At 41.9% G+C, this 17818-nt stretch overlaps 1 protein-coding gene across 1 annotated transcript; it reads right to left on the bottom strand.

Annotated features, from left to right (window-relative positions):
• Positions 1-15131: 15131 nt before the first annotated feature.
• MRPL17 (mitochondrial ribosomal protein L17) lies at positions 15132-16755 on the bottom strand. Its single transcript, XM_045783100.2, has 3 exons — positions 16427-16755; positions 16032-16100; positions 15132-15690 (listed from the first exon to the last, which is right to left on the bottom strand). The coding sequence occupies exons 1-3, from the start codon at positions 16721-16723 to the stop codon at positions 15415-15417; spliced, it is 642 nt and encodes a 213-aa protein (XP_045639056.1). The 5' UTR covers positions 16724-16755; the 3' UTR covers positions 15132-15414.
• Positions 16756-17818: the final 1063 nt, after the last annotated feature.

Below are 17818 nucleotides of genomic sequence, written 5' to 3'. Positions count from 1 at the left end.
AGGAGGCTGGGAGGAAGAGTGGGGAAGGGAAGGACTAAGGACAGTCGCCTGGAAGAAAGCAACAGGACCATGTTTGACACTGTAGGTGAGGAGCTTATGGAGAGGCAATGGCTGGTGGAGCAGGTCCCAGAGGAGAGAGGAGGGACTGGAGAAATAACCATGAGTACAAGCAGCAGTTGGTCTTTAACAGAAGAGACAGGAAGGGAAGACGGGGAGGATGCAGAATGTGCATGTGTGAGGGAATGATGGCAGTGGGGAGGAGGGTGGACAGGGTGGGAATTTGAGGCCATCAAATGATCTCATGCTCTCTGGAGGGCAGTTGGGGCATGAGAGAGGCAAGATGTTAGAGATCTTCATGGAGGCACCGTTAAGGGGACTGATGGCTGGTGGCCTTATAGGCCTAAAGGATGAAGGAATTGAGGATGCAGGTGAGAGGGCAGAGGATACAGGCACAGCCACACCAAAGTCCACACCAAAGGAAAAGAGGGGAGGTCATTTTGTGACAACACTGAGGAGGGTAGAGTCTTGTATGACAAGATAGTGTGATTCTCAAAGGTTGGTGCGTGTGTGGAGACACGGTTGTCTGCATTTGGACCTTGGGGGGGCCCTGAGACTGGAGACTCCTTCCCTCTTCTCCCCAGACATATGGAAGGATTAGCAGAAGTGAAGAAGTCTTAAGTAAAGCCAGCCTCTTGCACAGGAAGTGGAGGCTCAGAGATTTATGAAGAGGCTGAGAATTTAGGGGGTTGTTGTCATGAAACGGAGATTTCAGAACAGAAAAGCTTGGGGGGTAGGTCTACCATGGGAAGGGTTAAACAGCCGGGAAGCAGTGGAAGGAAAAGTTAACTAGGGGCAAGGAAGGACAGATCGGTGTGGGGATGGCCAAATGAGAAAGGGAAGATGACCCAGAAGGTCTGCCTTAGGAACAATGATTCTGAATGGCAGAATGGGAGGCTGACAATTCTTGCTGGCTCTGTTATTCATTGGTTTCTTCTTAGTGCCAGAAGAGGCACTGGGTAGCATCAGTGTTGGTTTCAGACCGCTCCAAGCCTTAGCCCCCCTGCTCATACGTGCCTGAGAAGCTGCAGTCATCAGAGCTCTTCAGGACAGCCCAGCCCTGGAGAAACTGAGCAGGATTATTAAAAACTGGCCAGAGTCCAGGAGGGTCTGAGTTGGGATCTTCCAAAACCAAGTATATTTTCCAGGCTCTGAAGGACTTCAGTTCCCCAGAGAGATTCTAGGAAAGAGAAAAGGAAACTTCTGATTCCCTCCACGGAGCAAGAGCCAGAGGAAGCAGAAGGGGATGGGATCTAGAACACAGGTGGAGGGATTCAATGTGGAGAGGAGGAAGGCTGCCTCTCCTCTGGAACGGGAAGTAAAGAAAGCCAGGTTTCTCAGTTTCGATTCACAGGGATCAATTTGCTGAAACTTACCAATTTTGTCAAACAAAATTTTGTTTCTCTTAAAGTTATTTGTATAGTTGACAACAACTTGCGTGGTTGGGCAGATTTAAACTAGTTTTGAAGATTTCTACAAAGTGTCAGTTGACTCATTTGGAGTTTCGTTTAGCTTAGTTTTAGTTTTAATTTATTTGCAGCTGTTTCACTGAAGTCATTTTGGCATGGCCGGCCAAAGTTCAGTGTATTCTAAGTTTTTCCTTACTTCAAATCTGTGACTTTTGGGAATGAGAACTTCTTGTGTATTTTGCTCTGCAAGTGTTATGCAATGACTCAAATGTAAGAAATTTTATAAACAATCATGGTGGAGGGGTTCTATCTTCTAAAATATTTTCAACACAACAATTTGCCGTTTTAAAAACTTTTTTTTGTTCATTGCAATTTTATTAATAGATAGATATGGGCTGAAATATGACCATACTGTATTTTCACACTAGTTGGTAGGTGGTATTAATAGTTACTATAATAAGTGATAAAATTAATAATATAAATTCTATTATAAACTCATTAGTTCAAGATAATTATTCTAAGATATCATGATGACCATTGATAAATGGGCCTCATGTGATAGTGACATCTAAGAAACATTTGTAGGATTTCTGCCAGTTCCATTCATATCACAATGGAAGACAGTACTTTAGAAGGATCCCTGCTTATCCTCATCCTTAAGTATATAGTTGTTATTACCTCTAAATAGTTTTTAATTTGATTTTGTCTTTTATGCTTAAGTATTTTTATTGCAGTACGATTTATATGCCATAATGTTCATCTTTTTTAAAGTGTATAATTCACAGTGGTTTTTAGTATATTCACAGTGAATTTAGTAATTCACAGAGTATAGTCATCACCATATAGTCCAGAGTATTTTCATTGCCCCAAATGAAACCCCATACCCACTAGGAGTTACTCTGCATTCTTTCCTCCCCTCAATCCCAAGCAACGAATAATTTATTTTCTATATCTGTGGATTTGCCTATTCTGGATATTTCATATAAATGGAGCTATACAATAGTAGTCTTTTGTGTCTGGCTCCTTTCACTCAGCACGTTTTCAAGGTTCATCTACATTTTAGCATGTATCAGTACTTCATTCCTTTGTATGACTGAATAACATTTCAGTATGTGGATATATCATATTTTGTTTATTCACTCATCAGTTGAAAGACATTTGGATTTTTTCCACTTTTTGGCTATTAGGAATAATGGTATGAACATTTATATACAAGTTTGGCGTGTACATAGCTTTTCAGTTCCCTTGGATATATTCCCAGGAGTGAACTGCTGGTATGGCACATATTGTAAACTAAATGGTTAACGTTTTGAGGAAGTACTTGAGGAAATGTTGCCTAACTTTTCTACAGCAGCTGTACCACTTTACAATCCCCTAGGGGTGTATGAGGATTCCAATTTCTCTACATCCTCTCCAATACTTATTATTGTTCATCTTTTTTATTATAATCATCCTAGTGGGTGTGAAGTGGTATCTCATTGTGGTTTTGATTTGCATTTCTCTAATGACTAATGATGTTCAGCATCTTTTTATATGCTTATTGACTATTTGTATATCTTCTGTGGATTTCCAAATTTTCCTCTGTCTTTGATTTTCTGTGGTTCATTTTTCTGTAGTTTGAATATTCTGTAGTTTTCTACAACTAGGTATAGATTTTTTTTCCAGTATTTATCCTGCTTAGTGTTCTCTGAGCTTCCTGGATCTGTGGTTTGGTGTCTGCCATTAATTCCAGAAAGTTCCCAGCCATTATTACTTCAAATATTTCCTCTCTTCCTTTTTCTCTTTCTCTGGTATTCCCATTATACATACTTTTTTATTGTTCCAGTTCTTGTTATTTTTGTTATTGTCCCATGGCTCTTGAATATTCTGTTCTTTTTACCCCCACTCTTTTTTTCTCTTGGCTTTTCAGTTTGGGAAGTTTGTATTAAACATATCTTCAAGCTTATTGATTCTTCCCTTGGCTGTGTCCAGTCTGCTGACAAGCCCATCAAAGGCATTCTTCATTTCCATTCTGATGTTTTAAATTTCTAGCATTTCCTTTCAATTCTCTCTCAGAGTTTCCCTCTTTTTTTTTTTTTAAGATTTTATTTATTTATTTGACAGAGAGAGAGACAGCCAGCAAGAGAGGGAACACAAGCAGGGGGAGTGGGAGAGGAAGAAGCAGGCTCCCAGTGGAAGAGCCTGACGTGGGGCTCGATCCCAGAACTCTGGGATCACACCCTGAGCTGAAGGCAGACGCTTAACGACTGAGCCACCCAGGCACCCCTCAGAGTTTCCTTCTTTCTGTTTACATCATCCATTTCTTCTTGCATGCTGCCCTCTTCTTCCATTAGCATCCTTAGCACATAACCATAGTTATCGAAAATTTCCAGTCCCGTAATTCCAAAATCTGTGCCATATTGAGTGTGGTTCTGATGCTTTCTTTGTCTTTTTAAACCTTGTTGCCTTTTATCATGCTTGTAATTTTTTGCTGAAACTGGACATGATGTAGAAGGAACTGAGGTAGATAGGTCTTTTATGTGAGATTTTATCCTTACTTGTCTAGGAGTTAGACAGTGTTTACCATGTGCTGTAGCTCTTGTATTGGAGGTTAAAATTTCCTCTAGTGCTCTTGTTTCTGTCCTCCCTGTTGTCTTTGAGTTTCCCTAGAGACTCCTTCTTAAATAGGGCCTGAGGCTTGCAGTTCTTTTAGCTCTGATTCCTGTTATTAAAGAGGAGCTCTACTAATGTGATGATAAGGTGTGGGGGAAGAACTATTCTATAGTCCTTTTAATGAGCTTGTGTCCTTGGGCTGTGACTTTCACAAGTGCCTCTGAGCTTTTCTTCCCCACTTCCCACCTTAGCCTTAGGACAGGAAGGCTAGAAATAGCTGAAGTTGGGTATTTCCCTTCCTCCATGTCAGTTAGGCTTTGGTAAACCCAAGTTGGTTAGGCTTTAGGAAAATAATTTCCCTGGAGGGCAAGACTTGCTAAGGAGAACAGTGAGACAGCTCTCTGCATCATTCAAATTGGTTATGTTTTCTGTCCTCCTGCTGGAAGCATGAAGAAATTTTCTCTCATCTTCACAGTGAGAACCTGGTGGGGCTCCTAATTCTTGTCAAATGAGAAAGTGGATATATACCTTCTTTGGAGAAATATTTGTTCAAATATTTTCTCCATTTTAAAATTGGGTTGTCTTTTTATTTTTGAGTTGGTGAGAATTCTTGATATACTCTGGGTACAAGTTCCTTATCAGATAATCTGATTTTCTCTCATTCTGTGGATTATCTTTTCATTTTCTTAATGGTATGCTTTTGGATCATGACAATTTTACATTTTGATGAAGTCTAATTTTCCTTGTGTTGTGTATACTTTTGGCATCATATCTAAGAGACCATTGTCTAATCCAAGGACAAATTTACTTCCATGTTTTCATCTAATAGCTTTAGCTCTTATATTTAGGTCTAATCTATTTGAGTTAGTTTTCATATGTGGTGTGAGGTAGGGGTCCAACTTTATTCTTTTACACATGAATATCTAGTCCTAGCATCATTTGTTGAAAAGACTAATCTTTCCTCATTTAATTTTCTTGCCATTCTGGTCAAAAAATAAATCAATCCTAAATGTAGGTTTACTTCTACCCTCAGTTCTATTCCATTGAACTATATTCTTATGCCAGTACAGCACAGACTTGAATACATTGTAGAATTTTTAAAATTAGGAAGTAAAGTCCTCCAGCTTTATTCTTCTTTTTTGAGATGATTTTGGCTATTATGAGTTCCTTAAATCAGTTTGAGGAGTATTTGCATATCTTTACATTTATTTAGGCATTTTTAGATTTCTCTGAAAGTTTTGTAGTTTTCAGTACATATAAGTCTTATACTTCTTTTCTTAAATCTATTTCTAAGCATTTTTTTCTTTTCAATGCTATTGTAAACAGAATTGTTTTCTTAATTTCTTATTTAGATTGTTCCTTGATAGTGCATAGAAATACAACCGATTTTTGTATACAATTAATTTTGTATACCAATCTTGTGTCTTGTAACCTTGCTCTACTCATTTATTAGTTTTAATTTATTTTTTGGTGGATTCCTTGGTAATTTCTATATATAAAATCATGTTACTACAAATAGAGATAGTTTTACTTCTTCCTTTCCAATACAGATGTCTTCTATTTCTTTTTCTCATCTAATTACTCTGGTGGAACCTCCAATGCAATGTTGAATAGAAGTAGTAAGAATAGACATTCTTGTCCTGTTCCTGTTTTTAGAGACAAAGCATCTGGTCTTTTATTTTTTTTTAAATATTTATTTATTTGAGAAAGAGAGGGAGAGAACAAATGGGAAGAGAAGAGGGAGAGGGAAAGAGAAACCCAAGCAGACTCCATGCTGAGTGCGGAGCCCGATGTGGGGCTTGACCCCATGACCCCAAGATCATGACCCGAGCTGAAACCGAGAGTCAGAAGCCCAACCCACTGTGCCACCCAGGCGCCCTACATCCAGTCTTTTAATATTAAGTATGATGTAAGCTGTGAGTTTTTCATACATGTTATTATGTTGAGAAAATTCCCCTTATTCCTAGTTTATTGGATGTTTTTATAATGAAAATATGTCAGATTTTGTCTAATGCTTTTTGTGTGTCTATTGAGATAACCGTGTGGTTTTGTTTTTTATTCTATTGATTTGATATGTTGTATCACATCACTTGCTTTTAGAATGGCAAACCAACCTTATATTCTGGGAAAAACACCTCTTGGTAATAGTGAATAGTTCTTTTTCTATGTTGTTGGATACAGTTTGCTAGTTATTTTGTTGAGGAATTTTGCATCTAAATTCTTAAGGGATATTGATTTGTGTGTGTTTTTTTTTTTTTCTTTTAGGTCTTTTTCTGGTTTTAGTATCAGGGATAATACTGGTCTACATAATACCAGGTTAGAAAGTGCTGTCTTAATCCATAGATCGGTTTATCAGCTTGATCAAATGAGTATTAGCTACTTGTTTTAGGTATCTGAATCCTAAGTGTCTGATATAAGTACCACACAAAAGTGACATTCCATAGAGTTTGACTGAAGTCTGGTGCAGAACAGATCTAATAAAAAGACTTTGGTAAAACTAAAAGTAAACTAAGTCAAACTGAAACAAATTGAAACTTTAAAAAAGAGAGAGAATTCACAAAGCTATTAAACCTTCCCAGGTAACACAATTTCTATAAATTTTATAAATTATTGAAAACAAAACATACTTCTGGTAAATTGATAATGTTATCAAATTGGATTTTGGTATCAAACTGCAAGTTGGATAAATTCGAAAAATTTGATGAATTGACTTTTGGGTAGCTTGGTCGTTGGATGAATCGTCTTCAGTAAATAGATTTTCAATGAATTGCCTAGTGCCTGGATGCAGATAAGGGTCAGGAGGGTAGGAAATTGCGAAGACCATGCCTGCAGCTTTCATTTATTTTTTCGATAAGTATGAGGTGAAGTTAAGTGCTGTTAGTAAGAGATGAAGGTTTTACAAAGAGTTTAAGAAAAGCAGAGAAAGTTTGCAGGAGTCAAAGAGATGACAGGATTGAGCAATTCAGGTTTGTTGAGTTGTGTTCAGGGTCCAGCTCTGTTGGTTCCAGTTCCAACAGTTGTATGGTATTTGTATGGTATTTTTTCCTAAGAGCTCTCAGTGAAGAGGGCACAGGAGAAGAGAGATCTGGGATTAGTAGGTAGGTAGGAGAGAAAGACATGGGATTGTATAGGAACTGCCATGAGAACAGATGAAGTATTGGATCATAACATCCCGGCTGGGTTGAAAAGGAAGAAAGTCCTGTTACATAAAGGGAGAGAGAACTCAAAGGACTAGAGTTACAAGTTGAAAGTATGATATGTGTGCAAGGGGATGAGAAAGCCAGAGGCAAGAAGGTGGATTTAGAGAGCAAGCTTTCTAGAGGGTAAAATATCAGGGGTAAAGTAGATCTGGTCATGAGAGGGTCAAAGGCCTGGTAAGGAGAGTGGACTGGAAGGATGAATTTCAGGAGAGGTCAGTGAAGAACTGTGGGCTCATGTCTTGGATGGGGCATCCAAATGGATAGAATGATTATAGGTCTTGGGATGGTGAGCAAGACTCTGGACCTAAGACTTCGCTGAATGTGTGAGTGATTAGAAGCTGTCTTCACCCCTCTCTACCCCCAATCAGCCCAGCATGAGTAACTCAGCCTTTTATAAAAAAGGGTGGGGGGAGCTGGTTCTCAGTGTTTGCAGAACTCCTCCAGAGATGCTTTTGACCAGAATTCCTGTATTTGCTCCTATCTCTGCTAGTTCCATGGTGACTTCTGAGTCATGTTTGAATTCATGATATTCTGTCTGCTCTAGCCCATCACGTTAGGTCTCTGACTGACTGAATTTAATAATGCATTTGTACTAGCGTATCATCTCCTCAAAGGCAGACATGGTCAAACTGCAAGCTTGCCAACTGACTTTCTGTAGGTTGTTGGGTCAGCAGGTGCTCTAGGCATGCCTTAGTAGCTTAGGCCAAGACCATCAGAAGATCATCAGGAGAAGGTGGTACAACCAATGCTTTGAGTCTCAAAAGAGAAAGAGCTTTCAATAAAGGTAGAGGAGCCAAGGAAGCCACAATGGGGAACGAGAAAGCTCTCTGCCTCCCACTTTGCCCTCAACTCAAGATTTTTACTTTACTCTCAATTTATATATAACCTTTCATATCACCATACCTAAGACTTGGCAAAAGTACTCATCATAAAATTGTCTTAGTCTGTTCAGGCTCCTATAATAAAATATCACAGACTGGGTAGTTTATAAGCAACGGAAATTTATTTCTCACAGTTCTGGAGGCTGGGAAGTCCAAGATCAAGGTGCTAGCACAGTCGAGTTCTGGTGAGAACCCTCTTCCTTGTTCATAGCTGGTGCCTTCTCAGTCTGTTCTCAAATGGTGGAAGGAGCAAGGGATCTCTGTGGGCTCTTCTTTATAAGAACACTAATCTCATTCATAAGGGCTTTACCATAACCTAAGCACCTCTCAAAGGCTCCATCCCCTAATACTACCATAATGGGCATTAGGATTTCAACAAATTTGGGGGGACATGAACATTTAGACCATAGCAAGAAATGAATACATTAACCTTCACATTTTACTTTTTAAATCTGCTTTCTTCTCAAGTTGTATCTCTGCCCTGTTTTCCCTTTTCATTGTCACACCTTAAGCTGTCTTTAGGGTTTTTGCTTTTGCCTCTCTCAAGAGACTGCTCTATCAGAGGTCAAAAGTGAACACCCTAATTTCCTAGTTCAATGGCCAAAGATACTCAATTAGTCCATTACTCTAGAGTGTGGCCAACATTAGGTCTTCTTTCTTTCTTACTTTTTCTTAAACATTTATTTATTTATTTGAGAGAGACAGAGAGAAAGAGAGAGAGAGAGAGAGAGAGACAGCAGGGGGAGGGGTAGAGGGAAGAGAAGAGGGAGAGCATCTCCAGTAGACTGCCTGCTGAAAGTCGAGCCCGATGTGGGGCTCAATGCGGGGCTCCATGCCAGACTGACGTGGGGCTCGATCTCATGACCCTGAGATCATGACCTGAGGCGAAACCAAGAGTCAGATGCTTAAGTGTTTGAGCCACCCAGGTGCCCCTCTCCTAGGCCTTCTTTTTCTCTGTGTATTTTTTGACTGGGAAATCTCATCTGGTATTAATTGCTTCAACTCCCATGTATGTGGGTGACTCTCACATGTGTATTGTTAGCTTACACATATCCTCTGATCTCCAGAATAACTGTTCACGAGATAGCTCCTTAACACTAATATGCCTACAACAAAGTTCAACACAGTGATCTCAAATCTGCTTTTCCTCTGCTATCCTTGTTCTCTGTGAATGTAATTACTCCACCCAATTGCCCAGGTGGAAACCTGGTGTCATCCAGGCCTCTTATCCTCTTCACCTCATGTAATCACACACAATGTCTAGTCTGTTCTGTCTCCTCAAAAGCTGTCTGGTCTGTCAGCTTCTCTCCATCTCCCCTGCCTCTGGCCTCATCTAGTCTTCCATCAACTCCCTCTGGATTCCTTAACTAGCCGCCTATTTGGTTTCCTTGTTTCTAGTCTTGCCCCTCTAACCCATCTTCCACTCTGATGCACGAATGATCTTTCTGAAATGTAAATCTGATCCCTTTTCTCCCCATTTGAAAATCCTTCAGTGGCTTTCCCTGGTCTTCAGTAAAAAAACTAAGCACTTTATCATGTCTTACAGAGCCCTTTGTAACCTGATCTTGCTTGGCTTTCCTGCTTCATTTCCTCCACTTCTTCCTCAAATACTAAATCCCAGCTGTACCAAATTACTTACTTGGAATTTCTCAACCACTCCATGTTGTTTCATAATTCAGTGCACTCATACCTGCAGATCTTGCTGCCTGTAATATCCTCCCAGCTGACTTCTATCCCCCATGCTTAATGAATACCTATTCATTCTTTAAATTTGGCCCTTGCATTGTTTCCTCTGAAAAGTTCCATACTCACCTTCTGTCTTGGTACTCGCTATGCCTGTGTGCATCACTTTAGTAATTCCTGTCTTAACTATGTTATACTTACTTGTTTATGATCTTGTCCCTTCAACTGGCCTGTTGGGTCCCTTTTTGTCTATATTCCCATAGTGCTTTGAATGGAGAAAGATTATACTTGCTAAATGGATTTGATAATTATTTTTCGAGTGATTCCTAATCACAAAGAAGACACCGTATGAGGTGCTGTGTTGAATTTGCAAGTTTTCTTGCCTCTCTTAAAGTCAATTTCTCATTCTCCTTCACTGCTTCTGTATCCTGTCTGTCCCATAATGTCTGATCTCAGCCTCCTTTCCTTCTACGTATACACTCTGAGTCACCCCATCCATTTCCTTAGCTTTAATTGCCAACAACTCCCAGAATCTGTTCTCCCAATGAAGAACTCTTGCCCAAGCTCCAGATGCTCTCAGGCATCTCAAACTCAGCACAGACAAAACCTAAACTATTTTTCCTTCCAGGACAAAAGAAAAAGATAACTGTAAGAAAGATTCTGAGATCATATTAAAGAAAAACGAATAGAAACTAAGTCAGAACAATGGCAGAAAGTTTTCAGTGACATCCCTAGGTACAGCTTTTGTATTTTGTATTTCTCCTTGAAGAGAACAGCAGTAAAACTTCAATGCTGTGCTTCTTGTGCTGGCTACACAGCAGTGTGTCAAGGTGTATGTGAAGCCACGGTGTAAACAAGTTCAGCTTCCTAGAGCATTGATTTTAACAAAAAGCTGGTGTGTGTGTAATTTACAATATTTAACTCGTAAAAATGAAACCCATTTTTTAAATATTAAGTGGAACCCGGTGTAAAATGTCAGAAAAGTTTAAACTTTTTCCCTCAAAATATAAGCACACAGACCATTTCTATTAAGGCAGCTCAAATTTAACTACCAAATTCATGTCCCAGGGTCAGAGGAGAGCTTTATATGCCCACGCATTTAAGGGCATAGAGAGGAAAAGCCTAAGGGTACAGACATTACCCACCAGCGAACAATGGGCAATCAGCTTTGCAGGAAGTTCTTTTTCGGATGAAGTGGGAGGAAACCGGGGCAGGGAGGAATTACGGAGCCCAACCAAAACGCAGAGATAGGCTGACAAACTTAGTACAACACACTGATTCAGTCAACAGACATTTATAGATGCCCATTTTGTCCCACGTTCTCTATTGTGTGGCACCAGAGTAAATTACGTATGTCTCCCCACCCCCAAGGAGCTCACTATCTAGTAATGGGTGCTAAACGATGTAACTGTGCCATTGCTACAGTGAAGATGTACAGCATGAAACTGGACCATTGGAAACATGCCTAGCTTCGCTTGGGGAATTCAGGGAATACTTCACAAAAGAGGCATCCTTTCAGCTTTTGGCTAAAACTTGGAAAATGTATAGGTGTCTTCTACCTGTAGCTTGGTTAGAAATATTTCAGGAAGTTGGAATATGAAATGTGTGGGAGGTGAATTAGACACACACATTCTTGACAGTCATTATGAACATGTAAGTCCCTGGAGAGGACGGAGCCCATTTCTTTAGCCTTGGTACACTCAGCAGTGTAGCTTAGCACTGTCAATGCATAGTACCATGTTTATTGGTTTTGTAAAGCTCAGCTAGAGAGTTGAGCATGTCATGGACAACATATGGCTTACTCCTCCTCACTTAATAAACATATATTGAACACTATTATGAATTAGGTCCCACGGTAGGAACAGAGTTATCTAAAGATTGAGTTCTAGTTCCTGGCTTTGGGAGCTTAGCAGAATGGAGTCAGTGAAGCAGGCAGGCACTTGTAGGGTGGTGTGATTAATGCTCTGAGGACTGTATGCCCAGATGACTGTAACTGCGCACAATGGGGGACCTGGCCCCTGTTTGGAGGGTTGTGTGAAGTTTCAAGATAGCCTCAAAAAAGTGACTTCTGAGGAGAGAATCAAATGATAAGAGGTAATGTGACATAGGGCAAGCTATATTAGATGCAACCTCATGTACAAAGGTCTGATATATTTAGAGAACAAGTAGTTTCCTAGGAAAGGTGGCAGCAAATAATGGTAGAAGAGGCTGAGAGGTAGCTGGGCCAGGCCATAGAATGCCTTTGTGTCATGAGAAAAGTCTGGATTTTATCCAGCAAAGGCAACGGTGAGTCACTGTAATAATGGTTCAGGTCAATGTTTTTCACAGAGCAGGTTGTAATCCATTACTCAGTTGTAAAATTATTTTAGTGAATTGTGATCAGCATTAAAAAAAAAAAGTAACTAGAGAAGAGTTGATAGTATTAGTGTGCATCATATTTGTTAAGGTAAATAATGTTTTGTGATGCTTTTGTTTCAATTACATATATGTGAATAGTGTTCTGATGTAAAGTATTTTTTGATCTGTGGGTCATAGTAAAACATTTTTGAGAAACACTAGTCTAAAGGTTCAGTGGCACAAATTAATACCTTAGATTACTTTTGGTAGCAAGTAACAGCAAACCCAGTGCAAGTGGGAATAATCACTAAAGATGATTACTATCGAGTGTCTTCTAGTTGTTCTGACCTGACATTGTGTCATCTTCAGACTGAAGCCAGTTCCCCATGGCTCTCAGAATAACATGCTTATCTTATTGAGTAGAGACCAGATTCTCATTGCTTCAGATTTGTTTAGACCCGTCCATCCCTGAACCCATTAACAGCAAGGGGATGGAAATACTAGGACTCCCTTAGACTAATGTATGTTTGGGAACCAATAGCTGTAGCTGTAGGGAACTATGATGCAATGTGGCAAATTCAGTGCATTATAGAAATACTGTAGCAGCACCCAGGTTTACAAAGTAATGAATTTAGGTGTGGGGATGGTCAGAGGAGCCACCCAGATGCCAAAAGTCTGTGTACAAGTTAGGTAGGTGAAAGGGGGAGAGTTCTCTGGGTGGTAGAGACTGCATGAAGAAAAGGTGGTAAGTGGAGCTGTGCATAGGAAAGGTCAAAATAAGGACTTCCATGCTTCCTGAGCATAAAATTAGAGGCAAGGGAAATAAATGGAGTAGTGAAAGATACCTCGTCACCAAGGGGATCACGGCAAGGAACCTGGACTCTCCCCATAGGAAAGGAGGACACACTAGAGAACATCAAGCAGAGAATTAAGACATCATATTCCTATTACTTCATCTGCAGTGTGGAGGGAGGCAAGTTAGGAGGCTTTTGCAGTAATCCAGGATAGAGATGTCTTGGATTTCAGGCTAGGGGAGGTGACTGCAGATTTGAGAAACATTGTGGAAAGAAAACCAACAAGACTTGTACACCTGACTGTAGAGTGAGTGTAAGCAGTGCCTGGCTTTTGCAGTTGTGTCTCCTTTGGATATTGGGCTTATATTGTGTCACTGATTTGTTGAGGCTCGAGTAAGTTTGTTATTTTTTGAAGGAAGTGGACATAGCTGTCAACCTTGCCCAAGACAGAGAACCTTTGAAAGTAGAGCGGGAACTCCAGTGTATCTGGGCCCCTCTTGCCGGGGTTTGGAATTTATTAAAGAAGTGCTTAGATGGATTTGAGGGCACAGTGCACTCAGGTGAAAAGTTACCATTTACAGGCCTGATTAGAAAACTGATACATTGTTGTCTATTTCTTTTGTGCTATCCCTGAGCCTCTAGTAAACTTTTTAGGACTCATGTACTCTTTTTGGGCCAAAATATTAAAGATGCAGTGTCTCATGAGGCCATTGTGACAGCAGAAGTGGTGCTTTAGATTGTGAGCTCCCTGATGGCAAAGGTTGTTCTTTCTCATCTCTAGATCCTTAGTATCTAGCCTAGGTCCTGACATACGCCAAACACTTGATAAAGATTGTATCCCTAGTGACTAAAATGATGCTAGATACTAGCAGATGCTTATGAAGGATTTAAGGAACTGCCGAAAGCCCCAAAGGGAGGTCTGTTTCTGGGGACTAAGAGGAAAAGCTGAGAGTTGAGCCATAACCCACCTATGGTAATACTTACTTAACAGATGTAGTTTTAATTTTAAATAAAGTACTTTCTCTAGGAGTCAGGGATGACTCCAAGATATCTAGCGGACGTTTATGTTCATGCCAAGATGACAGGAAGTGGGTGAATTTTGGGGAAGCATTCAGAATTGTAGGTTTATTGAATAAATACTTTTGAGTGTCTACTATATGTAACTCAAAATATGTCAGAAAGAGCTTTCTGACAATAGCATGAAGGACAAATTAGAGGCAAAGAGATGGGAGAATCCTGTTGGGAGCAGATGAATCTTAAGACTTGAACAGTTGCAGTGAAATAGCACAGAATAGCTCTGTCCCTGAAGCTAATATCTACCTGTTAGACCGCTGACCCCTTCTATCCTCACCCTTACTTTCTGACAATGGTTGGCTTTAGCAGGCCAAATACACTCTGAAGATCCAACCTAAGATAAAATATCTTCTTTTCACTGTACTAGAGATATGGGAACTGTCAGGCCTTGATGTCAAGTGTTCAGGCAGGGATGATAGTTCCAAGCCTTCCATGACTACTACCCTAGTCAAACCTCTGAGCCTGAGGCATGGGCAGCCTGGCTGGGCTAAGACCGGCTTCACAATAATTAGTGGATATCAAGGAGCTTCCTACTTCTCATATGCTCTGGCCATTCTGAAGCCGGATTTCCCTTTTCTGAGTTCCCAGAGAAGCCCAGTTTTGACAACAATAAAAACTTCCAGGAAATTCCCAGCACATTTAACTTTCTAACCCTCCTCCCACCTAAACCCTCTCTTTATTCTCCCACCCCCCCACTCCCACTCCAAGAGGAAGGAGCTTATCCTTTACTGAATGCTTGGCCAGAAAGGTGGTACATCTGAGTTCTTAGATCCTCTCCTCTGAGGACTATTTGGGGCTGAGGGGAGCACATGAGGGTCATATGTGATCCTGCCTAGAAACAGAGAAATAGCTGTAGTGTTCCTTGAAGTTTCCTAAGGTACCAGATTATTATGGAAGATTCAGTTTTAGATGTTCACTCTCCTACCCTGTCAGGAAGTAATCTTTCTCTAAGAAATCCCAGGGGCTGAGTCTCTTTGCTAGATGTCAAAACTCAATCACCTTTGGAGGCCAGTTTGGAATTATAGGATATAAGCCCCATAAAAACTGGCATTAAGAAAAACAAAATTGTCCTAACCAAACACAACCCAGAACAAGAGCCAGAAACATAAGCAGTGAATTTACTAGCCCACGGAGACTGAGCATTTGGATAGTTCTCATTCCCCAGAAATCCCAACGGCAGAAAAAAAGAAACCCATATACATACATATATTTATACAAGGAATTTTATCTACTGCAAAGATGATTATCTGGCTCCCAGAAGCTTCTTGTCTCCATTAACACTGTCCGTTAACAACTCTAGCTCCAGTTCTTCTTAAGAGATTAAAAGAGCTCCAAAGGCCTGTGATCATGGGCATTGATGAGCGTGCCACACACCCTCTGGCCCCAATTAAATCCCTGGTGTTTGAGCTGTGTGGGAGCCGTGGATGCTTGCTTTCTGGTCCTGCCGCAACCCCTGAAGCAGCTGGTTTAGAAGTGTAAGGTTGCTGTCTCTGCGAGGCAGGGGCAGGGGTGGGAGGCAGTTCCCCTTATACTCGATCACTGCCATCTTGGCCCGATCCTGCTTACTCCGATTTGGGATCTGCAGCATTCTCGTGTAGCCCCCATTCTGACCTTGGTACCGAGGGGCCAGTACTTGAAACAGCTTTGGGATCAAGTCTTTCTCCTAGAGAGGGAGAGTTATCCAGGAGAGAGCAGAGTCAGGCACCACCGTGGAGACACATTTAACTTTCAGCACTTCCAAAAGTGGGGTCCAAACACATTCACACAAAACTCTCCCACCCCCTAAGGCGGTAGAGTCAAAGTTACACAGAGGGGTTACAGGCAATTGTGCAGGTTGATTCACATAACATTAAACTAACTTAAATCACACCTAATTTAGTTCACAATATTTGTCTATAAGTGAGTGTCTTAGCTTAATTCTGCCCAGTTCCCCCTCCCTCTAACCGCCCCCTCCCCCACAGGGAGCAAAGGATGAGATTTGGGAGCGAGATAGGATGCACTTACCGTAAGCCAGAAGTCAGCCATGCGCATGGCTTGTTCGTTGGTGTCTCCCAGCTTCCCATAGTCGATGAGCTGAGGGGACAGAACATCACTGATCCACCCCGAGCAAGAAAGGAGGCGCCAATCTTACTTCTCTAATGCGGGGCCGCAACCCATTCATTCCACTAGCAAAGCATCCCTCCAACTCAGGCCACTACTAACTCCGCAGCTCTAACTAGTCGTCCATTTGAGGGGCCAGAGGACAGGGGTCAATACTAGGGGATTCAGACTTTGGGCGGGGATTGCCAGGGCTATCGCACTTGTCCCCCCAAGTCCAGCCGCATCTCAGGCCAGACGCTCGTGGTAGACAGAAGGGTCCCGCCCCCAACTCACTCGCCTTGCGTGGCCCCGCCCCTCACCTTCTCCGCGTAGCCCCTCATTTCGTCCACGCGCGCCCAGGACGCCTCGATGCGTTCGTGTCGCACCAGGCCTGTAAGCAAGTTCCGCAACAGGTGGATGCGGGACTCCGGACCAAGGCCCAGACGGCGGAATACGCGGCCATGGGAGATGGCGGCGGCGACCGACAGCCGCATATTTCCTCCTTTCCCTCCGCCCTTGTGAGGCCGGAACTGGAAACTCGAAGGGAGACGCCGAGGAGACGGCTTTGGGAGGACGCATGCGCCACACCTAGGTGCGTGGTGGACGTGTTTGCGCATGAGTATCAGAGCCTGCCTCGTTGGCAATCTGGGGGAGGGCGGAGAAGAGGTGTTGGCTTCTTCCAGAGGCGAGCGGGGCGGGCCTCAGGCACTCCTTGTCTGTTGGGGAACCAGGCGCCCCCTAGTGTGAGACGAAGCGGCCGTCGAGTTTCTTTTGGGCGGCGTCAGTCATCTTGTGGCCTCTAGGGCGACGGGAGGCTCCGCCGCGGAGCCTGCTGGGAAAGTGAGTATGTGAGGGGAAGGGCCTCCCGGAGGGGTCGGGGCGCTGTAGCCGGCGGTCCTGCCAGGTCCGAGCGGTGGCGAGCCCGCGGGTCTGACACCCTGAGCGTGTTTTTTTGTCACAAAATTACTTTCCGTAATAATGGGGAAATGAAACGAATAGCAAATAATGCTCAGAAAAGAAGCGCAGTTAACTGAACTTTTTCTTTTGTTGAAGTACATATAGTAACCATCCCAGTTAGAAAATTCAGCAGTAAAAGGAAAAGTAACGGGTTAATAGTTTTTAATTTCATCCGTGTATTTTTTTAAAAGGTGAAAAACATACCAATGCATTTGTGTTAATGTGCAGTAACTTTCTAGTTTCTGTTTTGAGTCTTAATGTCTGCAAATTTGCACTATGTCCAAATCACTCCTTGTTGTGGGTTGAATTGTGTCTTCCCCTGCCCCTCCAAAGATATGTTAAGCCCAAACCCCTCCCAACCTGCACCGTACTCCCCTCAGAATATGACCTTATTTGGAAATAGGGTTATTGCAGTTGCAATTAATTAAGATGAGGTCATACTGGAGTCAAGTGGGCATCTAATCCAAATGACTGGTGTCCTCAAAAAGAAAAACAAAAAACAGAAAAACCACAAGTGGAGAGACATACACCACGGAGTGAAGACAACCATGTGAAGACTAGAGACACACAGGGAGAATGCCACGTGACCAAGAAGTCAGAGATCCCAGTTAGGCAGTTGGAAGCCAAGGATCGCTGGCAAACACCTGAAACTAAGAGAAAGACATGGAACAAAAATTTCCCCAGATCCTTGAAGGAATTCATTGCCCAGCTGTCACATTGATTTTGGACTTCCAGCTTTCAGGACTATGAGACAA

This window comes from Ursus americanus, chromosome 16 (assembly GCF_024610735.1).
Source record: "Ursus americanus isolate L20-20 chromosome 16, mUrsAme1.1.p, whole genome shotgun sequence".
NCBI classification, from domain to species: domain Eukaryota; kingdom Metazoa; phylum Chordata; class Mammalia; order Carnivora; family Ursidae; genus Ursus; species Ursus americanus.
This window is presented reverse-complemented; position numbering and strand designations above follow the sequence as displayed.